Source organism: Melopsittacus undulatus, chromosome 5 (assembly GCF_012275295.1).
Source record: "Melopsittacus undulatus isolate bMelUnd1 chromosome 5, bMelUnd1.mat.Z, whole genome shotgun sequence".
Taxonomy (NCBI): domain Eukaryota; kingdom Metazoa; phylum Chordata; class Aves; order Psittaciformes; family Psittaculidae; genus Melopsittacus; species Melopsittacus undulatus.
The window spans coordinates 44067849-44094463 of record NC_047531.1 but is presented as its reverse complement, the minus strand read 5'-3'; the positions used below and the strand labels follow the sequence as shown (position 1 = coordinate 44094463).

The 26615-nt window shown below is 44.1% G+C and overlaps 1 protein-coding gene across 7 annotated transcripts in view; it reads right to left on the bottom strand.

The window, feature by feature from the left end:
- The window catches only part of TCF20 (transcription factor 20), a 130029-nt gene that overhangs the window by 42370 nt on the left and 61044 nt on the right, over positions 1-26615 (bottom strand). For all 7 annotated transcript variants that reach the window (XM_034062748.1, XM_034062743.1, XM_034062747.1 and 4 more), the window contains exon 3: positions 1-3817. This exon is cut by the window's left edge and continues 1820 nt beyond it. In XM_034062748.1, the coding sequence (XP_033918639.1) occupies positions 1-3784 (3784 nt within the window). In that variant the 5' untranslated portion in view covers positions 3785-3817. The remainder of the gene's footprint in view (positions 3818-26615) is intronic.

Here is a 26615-nt window from a genome sequence, read left to right as displayed (position 1 = left end):
TCATCAGACGCCCTTTATCTTCACTGCCACTGTGCTTTATGTCATGTGGCTGTCTTTTGGTAGGGATAGGCGAGATGAAAGAACGGACTCTCCTCCTCATAATTAATGGATTTTGAGGAGACTGGTCTTCCTGGCCAGGAAGCCTAAGCATGGGATTGCTTGGCTTAGGCAAATCTGTAGATTCTTCTCGTCGATGGCCATCACTTTCTTGAGGGCAGTATCTTTTTTGATTGGGTCCAAGAGGGCCACTGCTTTTGGCCGGAGAAGTTTGCCGAGAGAGGTCCCAACCAGATTCATGATGCTGCAACTTCTGGTTGCCATGTTTCAGTTCGGTACATTTGCTCTGAGTACTGTCAACCCCCATAACACAGCGGCCAGCTTCCTGGCTTCCAGTATCATGGTAAGAGCTACCCTGAAAGTACATCATTCCGTCCTTGTCATTTTTTACAGGACTCCTCACTCTTTCCAGAAACTGCTGTTGTCTTGGGCTTTTCCTTGCTCCTTCCTGCCTGTGCTGAGCTGCAGCAATCACACCCTGAGCAGTGCTGCTTGCCCAATCTTTATACTCTTCTTGCTGTTGCTGGTACATCTGTCTCTTGTAATGGTACTGGGAATTTAAACTCTGGTTAGGGTCACTGAAAGCATGAGGCCTAGCATTTGTGTGATATGCTGAAGCCAAAGACGGGCCTTCTGAATTCTGAGGGTAAGCAGAATGCAAGGAAGCCCTGTTGACTCTTTCAGACAGCGTCATATGTGGGTTCATGTGATGCAGATCTGTCCCTGGACCTCTGCTTCTGCCGGGTGACATTTTCAGCTTATCAGCAAGATCCTGAAACTGAGAAGGTGATTTGCCCCTGCTGCTTCCAGTTCTGCCAGGTCCTCGTCTCATCTGCATTGGTCTGCTGTCCTGCTGGGGAATGTAGTCTGAAGCAGCATCGGAAACTGCAGCTCCAGGGCTAGCGTTGCCTCGGAAAGATTCATGCTTGATGCCAGCTGGATGACAATGGTCTCCTGTTTTTTTACTGTTGAGACTAGCTGAGCTCTTTGACTGCTCGAAATCTTCTTCTTTTATTTGCCCACTATGAGCTTTCATCTTGGTTTCCATGGATACTAAACCACCAGGGAGTATTACTGACTGGCTCAAGCCAGGGGCAAGACGCTCGCTCCTTCCACTTCTGCCCTCAGGACCCATGTGCCCCATTGGGTGAGGGCCAGGATCTCTGACAAGCTGCCTTAATGGAGATATGTCACAGATCACTGACCTCCTCTCTGAGAGTGTCCCCCCTTCATGGGCAGATGACTGAGACTCCACATCAAACTTTCTACCAATAGGGTAGTCAGCTAGATTTATCTGTTTCATATCAGGAGCTGCACTGCCAGACTTCCTATCCCAGGGACCCCAGTGAGGGCTTTCCAGGAAAGACCCCATGCTTTTGTTTAAGAGGCCTCTATTGGTCAATTCATTGGTTTGACTGATTAAGATATTGGGCCTCATGGCTCCCTCCAAACTCCCAGCCATCCCAGAATGTTCTTGTGCGTTCCTGGAGTACCTTCTGTCTGGATGGTGGTGGTGGTACCCCTGTAAGACCTCTTGCAGGAGGCTGGGAAACTTCTCATTCCGGCCTTTGCGCTCACTGTGCCCTGGAAAATCCAGTTTTTCTTGACTAGAAGGATACTGTGGGAAGCCACTGATATTTCTCTGTATACCTGCTGCTACGTTATCCTTGTAACTGTACCTTAAACTGCCAGGAGATTTGGAAGGTTCTGTTCTTGCAGGAAAATTTGACCCAACAACTGCATGACCAGGCTGGCTGTTCCCCTCTCCATTATGGTTAGTGTTATCTCCACTTTTGCTTCCTTTGCTTCCTCCTTGAGTTTCTGGCTGTGTCCCTGTCTGCCCAGCTTCTTTTGCTCCACTAGCACTAGCTGGTGTCTGAGTGGCTGTGGAAGCATCATCCTGCGCAGGTTTATCTTGTCCACCTGACTTTTCTACTCTTCCTGTCATGGCTTCCCGGGAGACAATCACCCCAACTGCCTTTTCATTCACCTTGGGAGCATTTTCTACAGCCACCACAGCTTCCTTTGTGCCAGGGGAGGCCACATCTTCCCTAGCTGCAGGGCTGCTGCTGAGTTTCGATGGCTCATTCTGAGAGCCCTGTGCTGGTGAGGAGTTGGATCTCTCTAAGTTACCCCCTTTGTAAGTGGTGTCTGAGCTGGTGCTCTGGCCACTCAGCTGTCTCACCCTTTCCCCATGATCCTCTGAACTACTGGAACAGCCACCATCAAGGGACTCTGCTAGGGGAGACTTGAGCTGTTCCTCTGCCTGGGAGGAGCCTTCTGAGTTGGTGCAGCTGTCGGCCTTCTTTGAAGAGGAGGACCTTTTGGAACTTTTCTTCTGAGGTGCCAAGGCATCTGAAAGCAACATATGCTGGACAGTGTTAGGCAGATTGGCCACTTGAGAACTTAGAGCACTCAGGCTGCTCAGCCCTGGATCTGTGAGCCTTTTTTCCTGCAGTCCTTCCATCCCAAACCCCTTGAATCCTCCTCCATGAGCATTGGGGCTTGGCATCATAGATGGTGTAGGACTCAGCTGAGGCATCATCTGCAGGATTCGGTTTCTAGAACCCATGGACATGTTGCCTTGCCCACACTGGAGATTATCTCCACCTGACATGAGTGGAGAAGGGGTAGAGCTGCAGCTTGGAGATTGAACCACAGATGCAGCAGGAGATGGATTAGAGATTGGACTGAAGTTTTGGTGGAACTGCATCGGTGACCTTACAGGAACTTCGGTCTGGCTGTACTGTCCCACTTGACTCTGAAGAGAGAGCTTGGTAGCAGTATTTGAATACTGCATTACATGCTGAGGTGGATGCTGTTGCTGCTGCCCCTGCTGCCCACTTTGGGGCAGCTTTGACTGCTCAAAGCTTTTCATTGGTTGAGTCTGAAAGCTGTAGTTTGACTGCGTCCCATATGCCTGTGCATTGGAACCCACAGCATGGCCTTCATACTGCGAGCCAGAATTCACGCTGTAACTTCCGTCATAATTCTGTCCTGACTGGCCAAAACGCTGTGGGGACGGGAATGAGGAGGAGGACGATGACGAAGGTGGCTGATAGTGTTGGCTGAACTGACCCACTCGTAACTGGTATCCAGAAGCAGAGGAAGGCAGGGTGGATGGACGCTGCATGGGCTGCAGGTGTGAGGTGCTAGAAGCAGACTGGCTGGAAGCCTGGGGTAAAGGCTGATGAGATTGATAGATCTGCTGTCTCAGCTGCTGCACTTGCTGCTGGCTAGAAGTCTGCTGCTGATACTGGGAACTCCCTGGAGAAAAAGGACCAGTATAATCCTGTTGATAGTGGGATACACCCCCAAGGGTTGAATGCTGTGTCTGAAACTGGCCCACATGTCCCTCACTTCCATACTGACTCCCAAAGCTACTCCCTTGAGGGGGGCCATAGCTCTGTACTGGTCCAGAAGGCCTGCGCTGAGGTGGCTGCTGCCCTCCTGACACTACTGGATCCTTATTGGCAGACATATAGTAAAACTCTCCTGTTTCTTTTCTGAAACCCTGATAACTCTGATGGCCAGAGCTTTCACCAGGCATTGCTGTAGAGGCTCCTGTTGCTCCACGACGTCCACTGCTGGCACCTCCTCCAAAGCTCTGGAACATCTGGGCCTGCTGCCGGGGGCTGAACTGCTGCAGTCGGGACGAACTGTGCACTTCCTGTGGGTAGCTCTGCTGGTTTCCGTGATAACTATTTTGCTCCCGAAAGGACTGCATGCTGTTCAGCAGCCAACCAGCAACTGCAAAGCCCTACATGGGGAGAAAAAGAGAAAAAAAGGTATAGCACCCACATCTTCCAGTCACACTGACACCACTGCTCAATTTCATTGTTTTAATGGCTATTCAAATTAAGCATTTGTTTCCTACATCAGTGTGTATCCCCTCTCCTTGAAACTTTCCACCATTATAGGTAGTGCAAGTAAGAGGAATCATTCACTTTCAAGAACAGAAGTCACTTGCCTACTACCAGTTGGAACACATTTTCAGCATTACTAATTCCCTGCAGGCATTTACTAACTAACTGTGCCTGCTTATGTGCCCCTGAAGAAACAAACTTCCAACAATATTTTTACAAAGTGATGAAGAACAATCCTCACCCTACAGCTATTTTTCATGGCTAATACTGGTCACAGCAATCAAGGATTTGCTACCATGTTTAAAGATGCAACAAGAACCCTGCAACACCCTCAAGCCGCACTTGAATCTACTGCAGGAATTATAATCCAAAGCCCACAGGTCATTTTGGGAAAGATCTCTTTTAGAAAACAAGATACAACTGGTTAAAGCTCAAACCAAAATACTAAAATTAAAGGATCTATGCAAGCCTATGAAAGAATGGACACTAGCATGCCCAAAGACATCTGCTCCATGGTCTGTTCCTGACTACCCAAGGAACTCTTTGGTGAAAAGGAACATGGCAAGACAACACATGGTACTTCCCCCCATGGGAAGTCAGAACAAGTCCACTCTTCTTTGAGCAGAAGGGTCTACAACTTCATCTCTTAGGACTTTTATATTAGCCTGAATGACACGTAACTGAAAACATTTGTCAGACAAAACACATACTCTGGAATACCATATATGACCATCTACATTCACATAAACACCTCTTACACAAATGCACTTCAGGAAGGCTCTTTATGTACTTCAATTTACTTTTCAGCATGCGGAATCATAACTCTTCCTTCAAGGACTTGCCTTATAGCTGCAAAATTGTTTGGGGACCTTGGCTAGACCCTTTGCAAAAGCCTGACACATCACTATACACATTAAGTATGGTAATGAACAAGTATATGCATATACCCTGTCATTATTTAAATAAATAAAAATCAATAAATAGATGAGAAAAACATTAAATTTCTGAAACACCTCATGGTTTTCTCTTCCTGAAAACAAATTGGATAAAGCCACCTGGAGAGAGTCTTGCCTTTAAACAGAGGTTAAGACAATGCTCATACTTTTCCAGGAAACGGAATACCGACTCCTCAGATTGGAGACTTCCTGGAAGACTTGAATTACATTTTCTCATTTAGCCATGTTTTGTACTTACCACATTCAACTGAACCCACTTAGAATTAAAGCCTAGTTTTGCACTTAAAAAAGTTTTGTTCGGGTAGATCACCAAAGAATCCCAAGAAAAGAGGCACACAAATGAGGAGATGCAGGGGATGTGTGGCATCATGCTCTTTTCCCATCTGATTCTCAATATAATTATATATTTTAATCAATATATAAGTTAGATACAGAAAGCTCTAACTCTACCTTTAGAGTAATTCAGAAAGGCACCCTGGTTATAGTTGGGTTGCTACTATCTCTGCATGCAGGCTACAGAACACACACACAAAAAAACCCCATTGCAATACATGTCTCCACAGTCCCTCTCTGCTAACTCAATGCCATCTTTGTGTTGCAGTCTTGGTTCACAGCTTGATGTCCACAAGAATATTACTGAAACACCTACTAGAATCAGAAGAGAACTTTCAAATTGTTAGTAATTCCAATTCTGTCTTTCCCCTTCCTGAAAGTCAACTTTATTGCTGTTTTTATACTCTTTTAAGTACCATACTATAAGAGAGGTCTGCTGTTCTGCTGAACTTCCACTATTATAGCATTTTAAAGACTACATATACCACATAAGTAACACTTCTATGAATGCTAATCCAGTCTGGATTTCTTATGGAGAAACCCCTCCTTTCTGCCAGTTGTTCCCTTTGATGTTTCATCAGTCTGAAGCTTCTGCCTTCGAAACTGGGATACCTAATGCAAGCTTTTTTTCTCCCTTTCTGTATGACTTGCTGTTAAGATGAAAAATAGGACCAAATAACAAAAGCAGGAAGGAAAACATACATTGAAATAAAAGGGAGTTACCAAACTATAAGTAGGAGAACATTTACTGTAACTGGCAGATGTTAGAAAGCAGCTTCTATAGATAAGCAGTTTGGGACTTTGCAATCAGCAACATTCTTGTGCTATGAAGACAATGTGCACACCCTGGCAGTCAGTGCTCTGCATCCTCTTCTCATGAAAGCAACATTTCCATCCTCATCACAGCCTCAGTCTCTCCCAGAATCTCAGCCTCATTTTTAAATGACTTTACTAAAGCTTGCTTTGCATAGTCTGAACAAGGCCTCGGGAAGACTCTCTTGCATTACATCATACAAAAACTTTTGTCACTGATGATATTCATTCTTCTATAATACTAACAAAGGGTTGAAAACTACTAGCATACTTTAACAGCAGTAAGAAATATCCTTAAGACTTTCTCACTATTAAAAAGAATAATTTTAATCACATAATGGAACAGAAACAGCAGCAGATGTCAGAAAATACCTTTAGGAACACAGATCCAGTAAAGATCAACCTGAGGCACAGACCTCTATCTTCCATAATCTCATCCAATCACAAAATACTTACTGAGTCCAGAAGACATAAACACTAACTCAAAACATGTTTTCATCCTTCAGTTTATTGGGGTTTTGTTTGGGTTTTTTAATCTTGGATTTTATCTTGACAAATAAATGAAAAGTTGTCATCCACAGAACTTAAATCATTGGTGCCCTAAGCAAATGTGTTCTGTGTTCATGTCTCCTACAGAACAGCACTTGCTTTGAGTTTCTCACAAGGACATTAACTTGAGTGATACAACACTAGAATAGCAACAAATAAAACAAACAAACAGAAAAAAAGGGGCATTTTGTTAATAACGGGAGTAAGACAAGACAGGAGGTGCTTCAATCCATTACATCATTGATAACTTAAGACATAGAGCACATTCCTGTCGTTAATGTACTATAAATATAGGACTATTACTATAGTAATAATCTTTGTTAATAATAACAGCTCTGTAAAGTGCTTAGATCTAAGTGCTATGTTCTCAGAAAACCGCTGAGACTAATTCCATGGGCAAGCCCTGTTAATAAAATATATTCAGATAGATGAGACCTTCAAAGTCTATCTCGATTCACAGGAAAAAAATAAATCTATTTGATTAAATTCTTCCTGGAAGTCTTTAAAGAAAAGATTTTCAGCTGGTACATACTCCTCCACATGCAGGAACTCTAGAGAACGATATATCAGCTGGTGACTAGAGACTACAATACAATCATGTAGAACTCCATAATGGTGTCATACATCCATAATCCCACACCCAGCAGAAGGGGACAAGTCCCACCTCCAAGTGCTCCACCAACATCCACAAATTACACACATTTACAGTATCTTCCAACTCACACAAGAAAAACTACCCGAAGCCTTCCTCATTTATTCACAAGCTAGGTAAGATTCTGACACCACTTTCACTACTCCAGTGTCCGCACCTACACTGTCACTACATGTGCATGTAGCTCTAAAGCTTTCTGATTCTCAAGTATTTATAGCCTGTAGCTCTAGAGCCATCTAAGCATATCCACCTAGAGATTACAGAGTACATTGACTACGCTCAGCAGCTTCACTCTGCTCCTACGCATTTGTTTCCTCCTCAGTAGCCCAGGTACTCAAAATTTGCCTTCAACCCAATAAGAACAAAGGGAGCATGTTACAAGCTTGTGTGGCTGATAAAGAAACAGCCTCACTTATGAAATCACTGCAAAGAAGTCACGACTATGGAGAACCAGTAGGTCTTCTAATCCATATCTCACTTGGACTTACTTGTGAAACATCTAAAGTTATTTCAGATGGTCTTTCAACCTACCTTCTCCATATGAACTTATTTTTAAGCACATTTACAATGCAGATTTTTTTCTTGTTTAATTGTCCAAAACAGCCTTGTAGAACTTAGGTTAACATCGGAGTTCCTCAAAATATGGAGCTACTGCATTGTGATCCTACTGTGAGCAAGATTATCAAATGGCAGTCAACAGCATGTAAGCATCTTTCAACAGTTCCTGCATGTATATGAGACTGCCCCCAACCATTGCTGCTTAACAGCGTTCATCAGTACTCCCACACCAAGACTACTGTGTGAAATGATCTTCTGCAACATACTGTGCTAAGTTTTTTTTTAATCCACATAAATCTTGAAAGTTTTTTTGGTCCCAATTACCAAGGATTGGACAAATACAGGACAGCTGCCCAGATCTTCCCACGTAACACTGATGCCAGTATAGTAATGCATCATTACAGACAGACAGCTCAAAACAAGCGAGCTAAAACCCAAAAATACTGTGGGGATATGCTTAATTCTTAATGATAAGCCTGTAAAGGAGCAAGTGAAACCAGCATCACTTAATTCTCTAGGACATAAGTGAGGTCTTTCTGCTTCGCTAAATTTTCTTTAGATTTAGGTTGACTACTGTGACCCATCTGTGCAGAGAATTCTCAGGCAGCAGTCAAATGTAATATATTTTTGGTGATCTGTCAAAGACCTCTCACTTCCTAGCATGCTTATCAGGAAAGAAAATGTAGTTACAGGCAGGTGACAAACAGTAAGATAGCATTTGCCACTGTATAAAAAAAAGTACATGAACAAGTGAGGTTTCTCTAGAGCGCCTAAGCTTCTGATTAAAATACTTCTTTGCTAAATGCTGTGCAAATAACAAAGATATACATACATCTCCATAGCCATTTCTAGTCATAACCCATACGAGATGCAAAAATTACCATTTTTGTCCTTCCTCACTATATCTTCTTAAAGTAGCAGAGCACACCCACAACCAAACCCCATCAAGCCAGAACCTAAGTATGAGCAACTCAGTGGCATAATTTGTGAGTAAACAATCTCCAGGATCTGAATTAAGCTTGAAATATAGGAAAAGATATTTCCATGTACTGAGTATCATTTCCATCACCAAGGCCAACTTTCTAACCCTCATTTTTGCAGGTACAGAGTTATTTGGATGCCAGAGAGGGACTCTTCCTCAGGGATCATAGTGATAGGACAAGAAGTAATGGGTTTAAACTTAAACAGGGGAAGGTTAAATTGGATATAAGGAAGAAGTTCTTTACTGTGGGGGTGGTGAAGCACTGGAATGGCCTGCCTAAGAAAGCTGAGAATGCTCCATCCCTGGCAGTGTTCAAGGCCAGGTTGGACAGGCCTTGGGCAACACCATCTAGTGTGAGGTGTCCCTGCCCATGGCAAGGAGTTAGAACTAGATGATCTTAAAGCACCTATATGTAGTTATTACACATGCTTAGAGTGTCTAATAGTAATACTTATTAGCAACATGTCACTGCTGACGCTAGTCTTGACAAAACCCCTAAATTTTGTCCTGCCCAATGAAAATCTTCATCAAAAAATTCCATAAATGAGTTAAAAGTTTGGCCAAGCGGTTGTAACCCATTTCCATCATCTCACAGAGACATTATGCCTTTTCCATTAAAATATCTGTACAGCCTTTTAGAAAGTCAGTCTGTATGAGCTTAAATCCAAACAATTAAGGAACTGGTTCTCACAGAATGGGCAAAGAATAGATAAGGACGGCAGAAGGAACACAGTGAGCTTTGTCACTTGAGAGAATGTTCTGAGGATTATTGTGCCAGATAATATCTACATTCACTTCTTACTTCATATATTTCCCTAAGTGGCCACAGAAAATTTTACTAAGCCTGAGTCATTTCATCTTCCTATCTCACAGGGGAGACGTGAGCAGATATACTCGTAGTATTATATACTGCTACAATAAAAGGCATCATATAAACAAGCGACAACAAAAAATAATCAGCATTTTGCCTGTGGCTATTATCTGACTGCCCATTTCTTCCTCCACCCCCAGAATTTGCAAATAAATAAATAAATAGATAAATGTGGACAATACAAAATTAAAAATACCCAGATTTTTTTTGCATCTGCATTCCTTACTCACTATAGAATTCAAATACTAACTCCAGTTTAGCTCTGTACTTTGAGTAAAGTGTACTGTCAAATTAATATTCTTAAACTTGAAGAAGTAAGTGACAGGAAGAAAATTTTCTTATAAGCTGGTATTAGAAGTTGTGGTACTATTAAAACATGCAGTTCTAGACACATAACTCATGATCAAAGTTCAGCAGAATTTTATGTGATTTTATAGAACTCATTTTCACAGAATCATGGAATGGTTCAGGTTATTACTATGTCATTGGTTTCTGTCTCAATAAACATTACAGATGCACTTAAATAGCTTTCCAAAATCCACCAACTGATTGCTGAAAGTTATCTATCTACATTTCTAATACCACTCTTTTAATAAGAACCTATGCAAATCAGATTCCATTTCAGGTTAAAGATTAAACCAATAATTTTGGTTTCACATATACGGTCAGTCCTCTATGCACTAGCTGAAGAGGTCCAACCGCCTGCGTAGTGCTAACACAGGCAATCATGCAGCAATCCAGCTCAGGGAACCAATATGGTTGAGAAGTAATTCTGCAAGGGAGAAAAGCCATTTCTGAACTGACAGATCCATTCACTGTATCATTACACAAACATCTGTACCAGCAAAACGGACACAGCAGGAACTGCTTAAGTGGCATGGCTACTGGAGTGCACTTGAAAGCAGAAGTTCCTATTTAAAAGGCTCTTTATCTTTACACAACAGTCAAACAACCCTTCCCACCATCAAAATGAAAATAATGCTGTACCTCAGCTCTTGGTTTCTTTTCCCCAAGCTGCAGATCAGCTCACTGCACGTCCTAATCCAATTCACTAGTTTTCTGAAAAGTTTGCCAACTCACTATATGCCTCTTATTACGAATTCTCTTGTGTCCCTATCTCCAAACAGTCAAACATCATGTCTGCTTTGGCAGTACAGCAATATCAGACCACCCGTTTCAAGGACAATTGCTGATCTACTCTTCACCTCCTCAGACATGCGAGATAGGAGGTTCAGCAAAGGCATCACAGTTCTCACCATCTTTCAGTCACAAAACTGATGACAATGAGAAGTCAATTATCAATTGCAAGAGGAAAGCAGAAAAGAGTGAGCAGGGTTGCCAGGTTCTATCCAAGAACCTGTGTTCTAGCCAAGGACCAAGGGTTCTGTCCAAGCTTCCACTTACATAGCAGACATTAATCCAGTACCAAAAATAGTGAGGCATCCAGCAGTAAATAAAAATTATGTGTCAGAGGTTTTTTGTGGTTTTTTTTATTAACTTTTATGATTTGGTCATACTAGGAAGTAGCCTCTGCCTTTAAAATCTTAAAAATCTCTTCAAATTATGACAACTTGCTAAGATGAATACTTAGGTCATATTAAATACTACCTGTAATACATGTCTTTCTTTTCTATTCAATGCAGTCTATACAATTAAGTCTTTTAATTCTGTTGTACAATGCCTGGTGCAATGAGCCTGTAACTAAGACTCTTGGGAACTCCTCAAAGCAAAAACTCTACCAGTTATATGAAAGCATTATTATGATACAGGTTAGGCACTGTATGTAAGAATTAAATTCATTGATCAGGATAAAACCATTGTCGAGGATAATACCACCTAGTGGTGTTCTCAACATAAAAAGGACATGGAACTGTTGGAAGAAGTCCAGAGGAGGGCCACGAGGGATGATCAGCGGACTGGAGCACCTCCCATATGAAGACAGGCTGAGGAAGTTGGGGCTGTTCAGCCTGGAGAAGGGAAGGCTGCGTGGAGACCTCATAGCAGCCTTCCAGTATCTGAAGAGAGGCTATAGGGATGCTGGTGAGGGACCATTCGTTAGGGACTGTAGGGACAGGACAAGGGGTAATGGGTTGAAACTTAAACAGGGGAAGTTTAGATTGGATATAAGGAAGAAACTCTTTACTGTAAGGGTGGTGAGGTACTGGAATGGGTTGCCCAAGGAGGTTGTGAATGCTCCATCCCTGGCAGTGTTCAAGGCCAGGCTGGACGAAGCCTTGGGTGATATGGTTTAGTGTGAGGTGTCCCTGCCCATGGCAGGGGGGTTGGAACTGGACAATCTTAAGGTCTTTTCCAACGCTAACTATCCTATGATTCTAAGATAACACAAGAAATCTAGCTGTTCCACTTCCAAGTTTCACCAGCCAAGGTTATCATTCTTCCTATAAACTTAGCACTTCATCTCCCTAAAATGACACAGATTTAAGAGCAATTTGGGTGTGGAAGATCTGCAAATACTCTTGTTGTGGAAGACCTGAGAAAAAAAATACAGTCAAGACCATATCTTGTTTACCAATAGAATGTTAGGGGAAAATAAGGTTTTTCTCTAACATAAAAAAGAAGTGGTTGAACTTCCTTAAAATTCCTCCACCCTCTGGATTCCACAGCACCTGCCTCACGCTAAAGCCAAAAGTTGGAGCAGACCCATTCCTACAACTGAAGTGTTTTCTCCTAAAACAGATTAGTAGGGAGAGGCTGCAGCCACATATCCAGTGAGACAGAAGACCAGTTCAGATTAACACAAAATAACTCCAGTATATAAAACCTCACATTAAGTGATTCAACAAAAAGACTACTTCTCCAGCAGCACTATTTTAAGGCGTTCCTCCCCCTTCCTACCTTGCCATCCCTAAGACTCTCCTTCCCACCCCAGCACTACAGGTTTTCTTTGGGTTTTTCAGATTGGATTGGTTCCTTCAAGCATCTTATTATGCATCCCCACTGTTATAGTGGCATAACCAACAGACAGATGACAGAGAGAAGGCAGCATACTGCAGTGTTGGAGCAAACAGTTAAAGACTTAAGTCTGGTTTTGGGTTGGTTTTTTTTTTTTGTAAATTCCTGTATTACTAAGCCTTGGCCTAAAACACTTCAATTGTTCGACTCTTGCCAGCTCCCCCCACGGAGTCGATCAAGCCTTCCAGAAGGTCTCTTTCCATGTCAAGTTCATGCATATATGGTGATGAAACTTCTAATACACCTCAGTTAAATATCTGAAACTATATGGTACAAACTCAGGCCACTGTAACTATCAAACAAGATACTGTACCCTGTCACTTTAACTCCATGCTCCTAAGTTCTGCTGCCAAAGGCTACTACAACAGTAGTCAGACCAAACCACAGTCACAAAATTAACTCGAATGAGCTTAAGGAGCTCACAAAAATGAATAAGCAACAACTGCACATGTTCTCACAACTGGGGACTAAAGCCTCCTCCACCCCCAAGAGATTTCAGCATCACCACAGCAATAGTGTAAGGCAGCATTTGAGGCTGTTGATGGAGACACACTTGGAAAACTGATGGACAGAGTTGCTACATATATTCCACCTCGTATCTAGAGCATATATGCTGAAGAAAGTCAGCAGTTGAAAAGAAAGAAGAGAGATGAATTCAGCAAAGGGCAAATGCTTCTATAAATACACATTAGTGGAGAATAACAAAGGTGCTGCACTCCGAACATACCACTGGGGAGAAAATAAAAAGCAAAAACAAGTCCAGAAGACTCCACTGATTCTTTCTCCACCCTGCCTCCCCTCAAGAGGAAGCTACATAAAGAAGGAAAATTAACATAAACCATACATGATGGATTATAATAATTTCATAATGCTAATGTATTTCTAGAGTTCTACTACAAGAAGACCAGCTACTGTTTCCTCTCTTGTTCTAAAACATCCAAACATTCTATGAAACACTGAAAGGTTTGCTACCTTCTTTCATCTAGAAAGGTGACAACAAAGACAAGTCATTGACTTTTCCCTTGAGAATTGCTCCTGATTTAAATTTTATTCCCACCAACCAACTGGGCAAAAGGATCTTGCTCCTTAGCTTATTTCTGAAGAACAATGTTCATATGGAGCTAATTAGAACAGTTTTCATGAGTAAACACAGCCTAACAACAACTTTATAAACACTAGAGCTCTGTGAGGAAGCAAGAAACTTTACTTCCTAATTCCTCCTCCTGTCCATGTTCAGGAGCTTCATGACCCTGTTCTTGTTAAGCCAACAGATGCATTTTCTCCCAGTGAGCCTGACTGAGATTCACTCAAATCATCTTTTTTTCCACCAACTCTGAGAGGCATTTTAGTAGGCTGGAGAGTTTACACACAGTTACACACCTCTACCCCCCCCCCCCCCCGTCACTTTCAGCAGCTCTGTTATATATCCACACTCCTTTGGTTTTCCAAAATTCCACCTTTCAAACATACAGCAAACTACTTCTCTGCAAGGCAAAACTACAAGGCAACAAATACATGACAAGTCTAATTTCTATATCCAAATTGCAGGATACTGCCATTATTTAAAAAAATTTACTCAACTGAGTAGTTTTCAAGAAAGAAAAACCATTTTGTCTCTGATAACTGGAATATGAGAAGACACCAAATGTAGAAAAATACCACAGAGCAAAAAGGAGTTAAGACCAGAAGGCAAAGAATCACCGCACTGCTCCCCAACTGCAGTGAAGTCAGAATTGCACAGATGCAGAACACCACATTGCAGAGGAAGTCATCACCTGGGTCATCACCAAAGCCAATCCACAACCACAGCTCCCAGTGAAGTTCTCTTTATGCACTATCACAGTAAATGCAAGACTAAGAAAGGCAAAGAAAGAATGTTTCTCCACTACAATGCAGTGATTTGGAGAGAAGGGGAACGTGGATAGCGCAGTTCAGGGTTTTTTTTTCATGCAAAATAAATAGCTGTCACTTCGGAGCAGTTCTCAATTTTGCCTCTGCTACTTCCACTCTCCTGCATTACAGAAGAGAATCTGCCACTCATTCAACAATGACCAGCTATACAATCTGCTACTACCTTCTGTAGCAATTCTGCCCAACTCGTTTCACTCACTGCCTGCTAAGTGCTTGCACTACTTTTCCAGACCTATCCAAAAGACCATGTAGCAATACCCACAAGATATGGTCAGGATAAAGATCACCAGAAAATCTGATGACCACAATATTCCATGCAAACATAATGGAGAAGGGGGAGAAAGGAAATTTGCCCACCTCCACATGCAGGAAGACAGAGAGGGAAAACTTCAGTGTAGCAAATTAAATTGTACACCAAATGACAACACTGTTGACTTTGCTTACACCACCCCCCACCCCCCCAAGGCAAGATGAGAAACAAAAGACATAGTAATATAGAATTACTGAATCATTTAGACTGGAAAAGGCCTATAAGATCAAGTCCAAACACTACCCCACCCACCATATCTACATGTCAGCCTTTCCAAGGAGAAAATGTTTCCTAATATCCAATCCAAACCTCCCCGGCACAACTTGAGGCCATTTCCTCTCATCCTATCCTTTGTTACTTGGGAGAAGAGAGCAATATCCACCTCACTATGACCTCCTTTCAGGTAGCTGCTGTAGAAAGTGATAAGGTCCCCCCTAAGCCTTCTCTTCTCCATACTAAACCCCCCACAGGTCCTTCAGCAGTTCCCCATCACATCTGCGCTCCAGGCCCTTCACCAGCTTCTCTGGACCTGCTCCAGCACCCCAATGTCTCTCTTGTAGTGAGAGGCCCAGAACGGAATACAGGATTTAAGGTGCAGCCTCACCAATGCCCAGTACAGGGGGATAATCACTGCCCTGGCCCTGCCACCACACTATTGCTGATACAGCCCAGGATGGTGTTGGCCTTCCTGGCTGCCTGGACACAAGCTGGCTCATTTTCAGCTCTGCCAATCTGTATCCCCAAGTACTTTGCCATAAGCTGCTTTCCAGCCTGGAGTGTTGCATGGGGATGTTGTGACTCAAGTGCAGGACCCAGCACATGACCTTGCCAAATCTCACACAACTGGCCTTGGCCCATTGATCCAGCCTGCCCAGATCTCTCTGTGGAGCCTTCCTACCCTTCAGCAGATCAGCTCTCACCCAAACTGGTGCTGTCTGCAAATTTACTGAGGGTGCACTGGATTCTCTCATCCAGACCACTGGTAAAGATATCAAACAGAACAGGCCCAGTACTGAGCCCAGGGAACACCACTTGTGACCGGCCACCAATTGGAGTTAACTCCATTCACCACCACTCTTTGGGCCTGGCCATCCACCCAGTTTTTTACCCAGCAAAGACTACATCCATCCAAGCCACAAGCAGCTTCTCTAGGAGAATCCTGGGGAAAGTGGTGTCAAAAGTTTTATTGAAGTCTCAGCAGACAACAACCACAGCCTTCCCCTCATCCACTCAGTGGGTCACTTTGTCATAGAAGGAGATCAGGTGGGTCAAGCAAGACCTGACTTTCATAAACCCATGCTGACTGGACCCGATAGCCTGGTTGTCCTATACCTGCCACGTGATGGCACTCAAGATGATCTGCTCCATAGCCTTGTGTGTATCTAAGTGGTGTAGCAGGTCACGGGCCATTTCCCCTTGGATTATGGGGACTTCTTTCTGCTCCCTATCCCCACCTTTCAGCTCAGGGATCTAGCTACCCAGAGGACAACTGGTCTTACTATTAAAAACTGAGGCAAAGAAGGCATTAAATGCCTCATTCTTTGTCACTATGTTTTCTCCCACACCCAATAAAGAATGGAGATGCTCCTCAGCCACCCTCTTGTTGCTGATGCACTTATAGAAACATTTTTTATTGTCTTTTACAGCATTAGCCAGAGGAAGTTCTAGTGAGGTCCCTCCAATTTTCTCTCTGCATAACCTCACAACACCTCTGTAGCCCTCCTGAGTTGCCTGCCCCTTCTTCCAAAGGTCATAAACTCCTTCTCCCCCTTTCCCCTCCAAGTTCCAGCCAGAGTTCTGTTCAGTCAGACTGGTTTCATCCCCACCAGCTCAGCTTTTGGCACATGGGGATGTCCTGCTCCTGCACCTTGAAGATTTCCTTCTTGAAGAAGGCCCAGCCTTCTTGGACTCCTTTTCCCTGCAGGATTGTTTCCCAAGAGACTCTGTCATCCAGGCTCCCCTACAGGCCAAAGTCTGCCCTCCAGAAGCCCAAGGTGGCAGTTCTGCTGAGCCCCCTCCTTACTTCTCTGTCATTTTGTGACTGCTGTGCCCAAAACAGGCTCCAACCACCACATCACCTACAAGTCCTTCTCTATTGAGGAACAACAGGTCCAGCAGGCACCTTCCCTAGCTGTGTCACTCACCAGCTGTGCTGGAAGTTACCTGCCACACATTCCAGGAACCTCTTAGGCTGTTTCCTCCCTGCTGTGTTGTATTTCCAGCAGACACTATAATGCTGATTGCACAGCATTCACTACATTTATGAGATAACCACTTACATGAATTAACAAAACACAACCAAACACACATACAGTGATCCCACTATTCCAGAACTTCTACTTATAGATAACACTGTTGCACAAATCCAGTCTCATAGAAATTCAGGTGTTTTGACCAGGCATTTGACTAAAGGTAACCTGCAGATTGCAGGTATCAAATTTAAAGTTGATTAACAACATTTCACTATGGTATACAATGGTTTATTCCTTTAAGTTCTGACAGGTGTGAAAGCACATATTTTTCTTTCGGCTAATAAATGTTAGGTATGCTTTTCCTAGTCATTAGCAATGCTGTATATGGACACAAGCCATCTATAGTCTGCTATGCTCATACCAAGTATCTAGTTCAGTTTAAAGCTATTACCAAGGCAGAGTTTACAGCACATTACTTTTACAGGAAAAGGGATATGAACAATACTCCCAATAAACTGTGCTAAAGCTTCTAACATAGCAGCTCCCCATACAATTTCTAGCTAAGTACTAAGCTCTTATCAGAACTCATAAGAGTTCCGTTTATGACTTGCAATTTACTAGCAATTACATGACCAAGTTCCTACCAGTAAAATACTCCAAAATAAATTATCATATCCCAGCACAGAATACACAATTCCATACGTAGTTCATTGGTATGAACACGGACATGCTGTATGCTCATGCAGGTGATTTTCACATCTTTTCTGTATTTGTTGCACTGCAACACAGCCAAGAAATAGCGGGCTTCTCAAATGGAGAACAGATCAGATCCAAAAGGGACTCAAGGCAGGGCTCTTAGACAAAGAACCTGGGAACACTTTCTTCACTCTTCCAATATTATCACCAGTTACGACCACTGGTAAAAAGAAACACAATAAGCACTGGGAAAAATACAGGCATGTTCACTGTCACCAGATCGAGCCAAGAGGATGCTTGTGCTTTCTTCTACAATGTCTTAACTGTTCTTTTAGAATCACTAGACAAGAGGCAGGAAAAACTAGGAGTTTTACTGCAACATTAATGCTTTGTTGTATCCAGGTCATCTGACTGTGTTGTTCACAAATGCAGCACAAGGTCAAGAGTGAGTAAAATTTAATTTTCATATTTTCTGTCTTTAAAGGCTAACAGGCAGCATATCACAGACTCCAAAACATCCTGGACTGGTATGATCCTCCACAGGGCTTAAGAGAAGGCACATTTGATTATGCATCGGCCTCAACTTTTGAGTCTTTTGGTCTGGTTTCCTTTCTCCCCCCTCCCCAAGAAATGAAACCCAGATACACACATAGTGAAGGAAATCATATGCTTTTCCAAGAGTCCCAAACCAATATGTAACTTAGATGTATGCAGCAGTGGGAAGGCTCAGCTAGAGAAATCAAAGAGTAGTATAGCTGGACATGAGCACAACACAGATGCACCAGCAGTACATGGCCAGAAGACAGAACCTTCATCTCTTCCAGTCAGTCAAGACTGAAGTCTAGTCAAGGACTCTAAGGAAGGGGACTCTTAAATAAGCTTGACAGAAACAGAATCTCACATTAAGATCCCATTAACACAATACAGCAGCCTCTTCTGCATGATTTTAGAGAAGTACAAACCTCTGACATTGTGTGTCCTCTATCAGTAGTACTAAACAGCTTTCTACAAAGAAAAATAATCTACATAGCATATAATTATTATTAGAATCAGCTAAAAATACTTAAAACTATTTTTTATTTTAGAAGTCCAAAAGTAAGATTTTTTTTTTGAGGAAGAGATCTTGCCCCAAATAGTCCAGAAAAAGCAAAAAACCCTTTGTTATTGGATAGCAGTTTAGTTACTTGAATGGGAAGAGTTGGTTAGTCTCAGTCCAGTCTACCAACAAATCAGCATGCTAGTTGGCTCTTCAGAAGCTTCTACATAATCTTTCCTGTCTCAGAGGCCAACTGCAGGATTAGGTAACATGAATTCTCACCCAGGCAGTTAAAGTACATACTGAAGCCTGAGAAGGCAGTGCTGCCAAAACCACCTTGAGATCTTTGAAAGTTGTCAGAACACAGGTTCCAAAAACATTAGTCTAATACACCATTCCTAAGTATAAAAAAATGCTTGAACGGGGTATGAAAAAATAAATACATGTTTTAATTAAAAAGCCACCCCACCCAAACAGATTTGGCATACCCTATGTCAAAAGGCAAGATATGCATAAGCTATAAACTCTTAAATATATCCTTATCTCAAATTATAGGGAAGCCAAGTAAGCAGCATGAAATTATTCAAGTTTATTACATATTATGCCCTCATTCCAGATAGCAACCTGCCAAGCTAACAGAATAGCAACAGGAATCGTGCAGTACAATTCCTGTGAAGGGACCCTTCCAAAAGCAGTACTGCCATTTTGCTGTGCTTCATGGGTGGTTTAGTTAAACATGACCTAAAAAGGAAGGGAGAAAAGGAGTATCTGACGATTTTCTTTTTAACATTGCACCAAGAACCCAGAAGGATGACTTTGCACACATTTCCACAACAGGAAGGAGAGGGGGGAAGAGGAAATCCCAAACCTACATATTGCACACTTTTTCCTACAGACTTCATACACATACCAATGACAGAGAGAACCACATTAAGAACTTTTTTACTTACACTGCTTTAAATCTTTACATTTAATATGAATGTCCTTTAAAATGTAGTAAAGAGGCTAATGACTCCACAGTTCTTCAGCTGAAGGTTAAGGAAACAACTTCTGACAAGAGACTTGTGTATTAGTTGCAAAGAGACAAGTTTTCCGTTTCATTTGAATAACCTTCAGATCTTTTTTATGCACTATAGAAAGAGATTGACAGTTATTAAACAAGTCCTCTCAAGCCTTCTATATGAAGCATCAGTAACTAAGAAAAGGAAACCCCAGCTCCCTGTTGAAGACACTCCCAACCAAGCTGCTCCTAGTGCAGATTGGGAACCATGCTTAGCCTGCCCCAGCCTGCAAAGGCATATTAAAGTATACATTTTAGAAAAACGCAGGTTTCATCAATCCCAAAGCCTGTGATAACTGATTTACAGATCAAAGCCCAGTTTGTGTTTGAGGCCATTCCCAAAACTAGAAGCAGTAAAAATGTACAGCAGCAAGTTGCACTTTTGACATAAAAGGTATTGTCATACTCACACTCAGAAGATATAGTAGTTTGCTTCCTAATTAAACCATAAAATACAAAAATATGCATTTCATGTACCAGCAATTTACAGAAACAAGGGAATACTATTCTGCTCTCCTCATAACACTAACAAAGTTTAAGACATAGATGACTAAACTAATAAACCACAGAATGGTTTGGGTTGACCTTAAGATCATCTAGTTCCAATCCCCTGCCATGGACAGGGACACCTCACACTAGACCATGTTGCCCAAGCCCTGTCCAACCTGGCAGGGATGAAGCATTACAACCTCTTTGGACAACCTGTTCCAGCGCCTCACCACCCTCACAGTAAATAACTTCTTCCTTATACCTAACCTGAACTTCCCCTGTGTAAATTAAACTCATTATCCCTTGTCCTATCACTAGTCTCTGATGAAGAGTCCCTCTTCAACATCCTTGCAGGCCCTCTTGTGACACCGGAAGGCTACTATGAGTTCTCCATGCAGCCCTCTTTTCTCCAGGCTGAACAGCTCCAACTTTCTCAGCCTGTTTCACACAGAATTATTCCTGCAGTGTGCAAATGCAGATGTGTTTTTATACGCCAACTAAGCCCAATGCAAAGACAACAGATGAAATGCACCTTCAAACAGCTCAAAGTGAACTAATACAGAGCCTTATTTAAAGGAGCAGATCTAAGGAAACAAGCAAAGAAAACCTCACAAGTTACAACACTAGGTTTTTATCACTCTTAGCCAAATGGACTTAGTTCAGCTGTGCAACACCCATCTATAAATCTTAGAAATCAAAGTTACCAAACCAAAAAGCAGTCTAGAAAATCGGTGGAAAAAAAATGTAGCTATTTTCTAGTTGAGTTCAGTCAATATGCTACAGACCTACCCAGGAGAGCTGCTGCATCTCCACCATCCCGTCACTGTGTCGTTCTAAAATGAGTGGGTAAAGGTGAGACAAGTGCTACATGCACGTTCATTGCTCAGGAAGCATGCTAAAAATTAAACACTTCGAAGAATTACCCATGGATGAATCAACAGATGGCAACAAGTCACACAGACATGAACAGCTTTCAAAATGCTAACCTAAACAAAGAAAGCCCTGCCACTGAGCCTCAGTCCCCCCACAGGTACCTGGTATCGTACAATGCTGCAGTTTAAGCAAACTGCCCGCCCTTTTAGTGAAGGGGAAATGTCACAGCTGAGAAAACATACACAAGAAATAAAGGATTCTGATTATGCCAAATTTACGAACGGAGACAATCACTTGTTGATTCACATGCAAATGTGCTCCTGTTTTCAACTTAATAACAGAGTGACAGTATGATTAGACAGCTCTGATACACAGGCTAAAACGCTTCAGTTACATAACTTTCTCTTATTCCTTCCTTGAAGGTAGTACTTCCAATCGCAGTCCTAAACAAAACTGCCAGCCAAGCAAACAGCATTAATGAAAGACACCCTGATCCTCAGAACAGACCAAACACTACATTCTGATCCTCTCTGCAAGTGAACAGTGCTAGGTTAGCCAGAGTGAAAAGAGCACTACAAACCCTAAGCATTCACAACACAGCCTGTGCAGTTTGTGTACAGGGTGCTCCCATCTTCTCCGACATTTTTGGTCATTTATCTCTTGAAAGGTAGCACCATCTCCACATCCCCATCAGAACTTCGCATTTCTTGCAAAAGACCATTCTGGGGATAGAAAAACAGGTGGGCACCTCACCAGGGAGCACAAGGGCGTCTTTAAACACACATAAACACGTTTTTTTTCTTCAAGGAAAAAACGGGATTAACCGTGCGGGTTAACCGTGCTGAGCACAGAACTTCCTGAGACCCTTTCACAAGTCTTCCTCCCACCCAGCACTCGGCCTCCACCTCACGGATGAGACCCCAGTCTCCTCCTGCATCACACCAAGACTGCCTCGGCCTCCCCGGCGTGGGACTGCCGAGGCCAGCAGGGCACCACCGGGCCCCCCACCCCCCCCCCAGGCCTCCCCACACCGCGACACTTCCAGGCCCCCCCTTACCTGCGACCCTCCCTCCCTACCCTACCCCCGCAGCCGCCTTCCCCCACGCCCCCCCCCCGCGGCGGCGGGAGGCGCTGGCGGGGCGGGGGCGGTTCAGCAGCGCGGGCAGCGAGGCGCGGCGGCGGAGCGGGACGGGGACCGAGTCCCGGGGTGGGGACGCGGCGGGGGCCCGGGGGCGCCTCGCTCCATTCTCCTCTCGCGCACACACACAGGAAATAACACGGGGTCAGCTGACCCCCGACAGCCAATGGCGGCGGGCGGTTGGGAGCAGCGCGCGCCAGCGGGAACGGCGCGAGGCGGCGGGTCCCGGCCGGGAGAGGGAGTGGGGAGGGGAGGGGGCAGCAGCGTGTGCGCGCCCTCGCGTGCACGCGTGTGCTGCGCGCGAGCGCGCGGCCGCTGCCTCCCCTCCCACCACGCGCCCGCTTAAAGGGGCCGCGCGCCACCGCCGCCCCGGTGCGCCAGGAGCGGGCGGGGCGCGGCCTCCGCGTGTGCCGCCCGTTGAGACTTCCCACACACACAGACCGTGACCCGGCGGGCCAGGCGTGCCGCGGGCAGAGCAGCACAGGGTTGCCCTCGGCCCTGTCGGGAAGGGCCCGTGGCCGTTTCCAATCCAATAGCCTCATAAATCAGTACCCGCCGTCCCAGGCTCCCTCAAGTCATTTTAAGATCCAGACTTACTCTGTTTGGCCGCCCAGGTGGGAGTAAGGCAGCTGCGGCCTGGCGGTCCCCTCACCGACCCAGAGTCCTGGAGCACACCCCGAGCCGGAGGCCAGGCCGCACGCCGGGGCAGGGCAGGCCCCGAACAAGAAGCATCTCAACGGAGAGCTCGGGAAACAACATGGAGGCGGCGGGCGGCGCGGGGCTGTCCTCCCCGCCGCCCGGCTGTGCCCCGCACGTCCGGCCCTGCTGGGGCAGTCACAAACATTGCTCCCGAGCACCCCATCAGCAACGAATGCGCGGGTTAGCTACGACTAATGGCGCTTTTGCGCTGCAGAAACGGCTCGGCTCTTGGAAGAGTATTCACTAGGTATTGGTTATCAGTTTGTGAGAGTGAGGGGGCAAGGAGACCGGTGGAAGGCAGCAAGGATGCTCCTCTGCCAGCTGACCCTGCCTGCCGGCAAAGGAAGCGTTGTATGACGCTAGTTTCCTCCATCTGCCACTCAGCATTTCACGTGAAAACGCAGGAGGCTGCAGCCTGAGAAACTTCAAGTGCTGCTGGGCAGGGAAAGCTTCAGAACTTGCTCTGCCAGGAACTTTACTGAGCAGGTATCACAGTTTCCATAACCACCCTGTTGCCCAAGCTTTGTTCCTCAGATCCTCAGCAAGCCTTATCCTGAGAGAAGGGCCCTGCTCATAGCTTACCCCAAAAAGCAATGTACTGCTTAGAAGGACTGTGTTATAGGCACAGCCAGGTGACAACTTCACTGATGGCTCCTCCACACCTGACTTGCTCTTTATGAAACATAAATACAAACCACCACATCTTGTACCATGCATTATCTGTCAGAAACAATTCACTGACTGCAATTCCATCGAGGTAAGACTGCAGTGATGGCAAGAGTCTGGGGAGAATAACTGGAGCAGACAACAATAACATGTGCTCCTACCGTGTGTCTTCCAAGTTAACAATGTGCAGGTGTTGGGGACTCTCCAGCTGCCAGTCAGGCACTAGTGCAGCAGGAGTGCCCAGGAAGGACTCACCAGCTCCTCTGCTCCTCTTTGGACTCTACAGGCAATGGCTCCTTTTAGAGGCAAGCCTTCTGCTGTCACCTATGCCTCATCTTCAAATGAGATTACAGTGATGTGCTGTACATCAGCTACCTGGGAATAACAGCTACAGCAGGCAGGCGCCACCTTGCAGCATGTGTTTGAGGCACACTGCTTCCCTTACAAGAGGTGGAGGTCACTGCTTGCTTCGCCTGACGAAGAGGCTTCCGCAGCACATCCACCGTCACAAAGCATGAGATTGTTCTAGTGGCAGTCAGCCTTAATCTTGTTGACTGCCACGGCATGCTAAGAGCTTGGTTAGAGCAATATTCCCTCTGGGGATCCAGGACTCTGATAAAAGCTGTAATGGGGTGGGGGAACTCGATAAGGTTTTTATAATTTGGGTTTCCATTATCTACTTTCTTATTTTGAAGTGAAATATCAACTGAGGTCGATCTTTCACATAGATTTATATGGTAAGAGTGCTTAGAGCACTCTACCTTAAGTTAAATTTTTTTAAGGTTACCTTAAGGTAGAACCCTTTTGTATATATAAATACATGAGAACATAGCTTATAAACTTGGTATATCCACGTATTTTTTACCTAATGTCCAAGATGAAGTTGCAGCCTAAGTAGACGAAGTTTTGTAATATGCTCAAAAAGGGCCTGTAAAACTACAAGCACAGCTAACACTCACAAGTGAAGCATTTCACAAAGGACCAAAAGAGTAAATCTGCATACTTAAAATACCTGCACCTCCAGTCTGCCGATCAGCACCATTTCCCAGTTCTACATGTTCAGGAAAGTGCAAAAGGAGCTGTTTTTTAAAAGCTCCAAACTACAGAGCTTATTTTAAAGGATGAAATTCAGTTTAAGAAGAACCTGTGCCATATATATAGGCAAATGCCGAGTTATTGGCAGCTCTTGCGTTACAGCAGACATCACTGGTAATAGACAGGGTCATTAAAAGCACAGAATGAAAACAAAGTTACCACAACAATATTAGTTAAACAGCACAAGAGCAGAGATGCTACAGCCTTTGCAGCTTTTGAACTGATGTATCAGGCTTTCACGTACAACCCCACTGAGCTTAATGGAGAATTTAATTCTCTCAGAAACTAATTTTTGGCTGTCTGCAGACTCTGGATGAAAAACCACTGTCATTAGTACACCTTGTTCACATCACCGAGGTTTTTATTTGCCACTGAACATTTCATTCTCTTTCCAGAAGAAAACAATTCACCCTTCTGGCTTGGCCATTCAATGACAACCCTTGGCCACCATCAGTTACACGAAAAAGATGGTTTCATATAAAATATATATTTAATAAAATATATCATACTACTAGGGCTGTGATCCTGCAAACACACAAGCAGGGCAGGAATCCAACACAAATGGCAAGCAGCTCTAGTTCAGGGTAAAGTCATCATTAATATCTATATACTCTTATCTTAGAAGCAATATGTAAGCAATTCTGAAAAGAAAAAAATACTGGGATTTAAGGCCAAAAATAGTTCCCCACCAAAATGAAGTCTTAAAGGATCAATTTTAAAATCAATGCAACAAACTAAAAAGGTCTGCATGTAAATTTCATGCAGCAAATACATTCCATCTTCGAAGAGTGCTATAAATTGTGCAGATGTGCTATACCACAGTCATAAGAAAGACTGAAGTCTCTGCATTTAGTGCAAGAAAATTGGCTCAGCCATAACTGTACTGAGCCCCTATGGCACCACCACAACAGGAGCCTTCGAAATCACATCCTCCCTGTTCTGCCAAGGCACCTTCTCCCCACCTCCTAATCGAAGTCCTTCTGAGTATAGAGGCACAAAGCACAGACAGGCAAGCAGGAAAATGGCCTCAAGACTTGGCACCCTCCTCTAGGCTGGATGGCAGATTCTGGGCAAAATAAAGACCCCAGAGTAGGCCTTAAGGTTAGTGCCATTGCTCCTACCACTGCTGCTGCCCTAGCATACACGTAAGCAACGCTGACATGAACTCCTGCAATGGCAAAAGCAAACATTTGTTTGCCCTTATGCCTGAAAGTAAGGTTTATGTTGTATGTCCCTTTCCCCCTTCTCACAGACCCCAGAGAAAAAAGGGTCCTTTTGACCCCAGAGGACTGACAAATGGAGATGGAGAGTAGCCTTCTGTCTTTGAGGTCATCACTTCTGATCTAGCTGTAATTCAGTAATTACTCAGTTCATGTGGCTCTCCAGAAGCATGCATTAGTAGCTTCAGGGAGGAAGGACAGAAGGATGACAGCATTCCTGACCCCAACCACCTCTCATCTCCACACACGCTCTGAGCTCCCTCTGCCTGGAAACAAGGAGGACAGAAAGTGATGCAGCCAGGGGAGCTGGAATCAGTAACAAATCTGCAGGTAACATATGCTGGAAAGACTTTGAGCACCCCAGTGTTTGTTAGAGGAAAGATGATTTCTGAATGCAGCTGGTGGGGTTCTCTGAGAGATTTCTTCTCCTTTACAAAAGAGTCCCTTGTTGGTGAAAAGCACTCAACTTCAGCACCAGGACGCTGAAGTCTCCTCAGAGTCGGGCACAAGCATGGCACACATTCCTTATCCTAATGCTTTCCCCTGGTACACAATTTCATGTCATTCTCACCATTCCACTTTTACAGCTTTCATCTAGAGGCACTTAGATGCTATGAGAA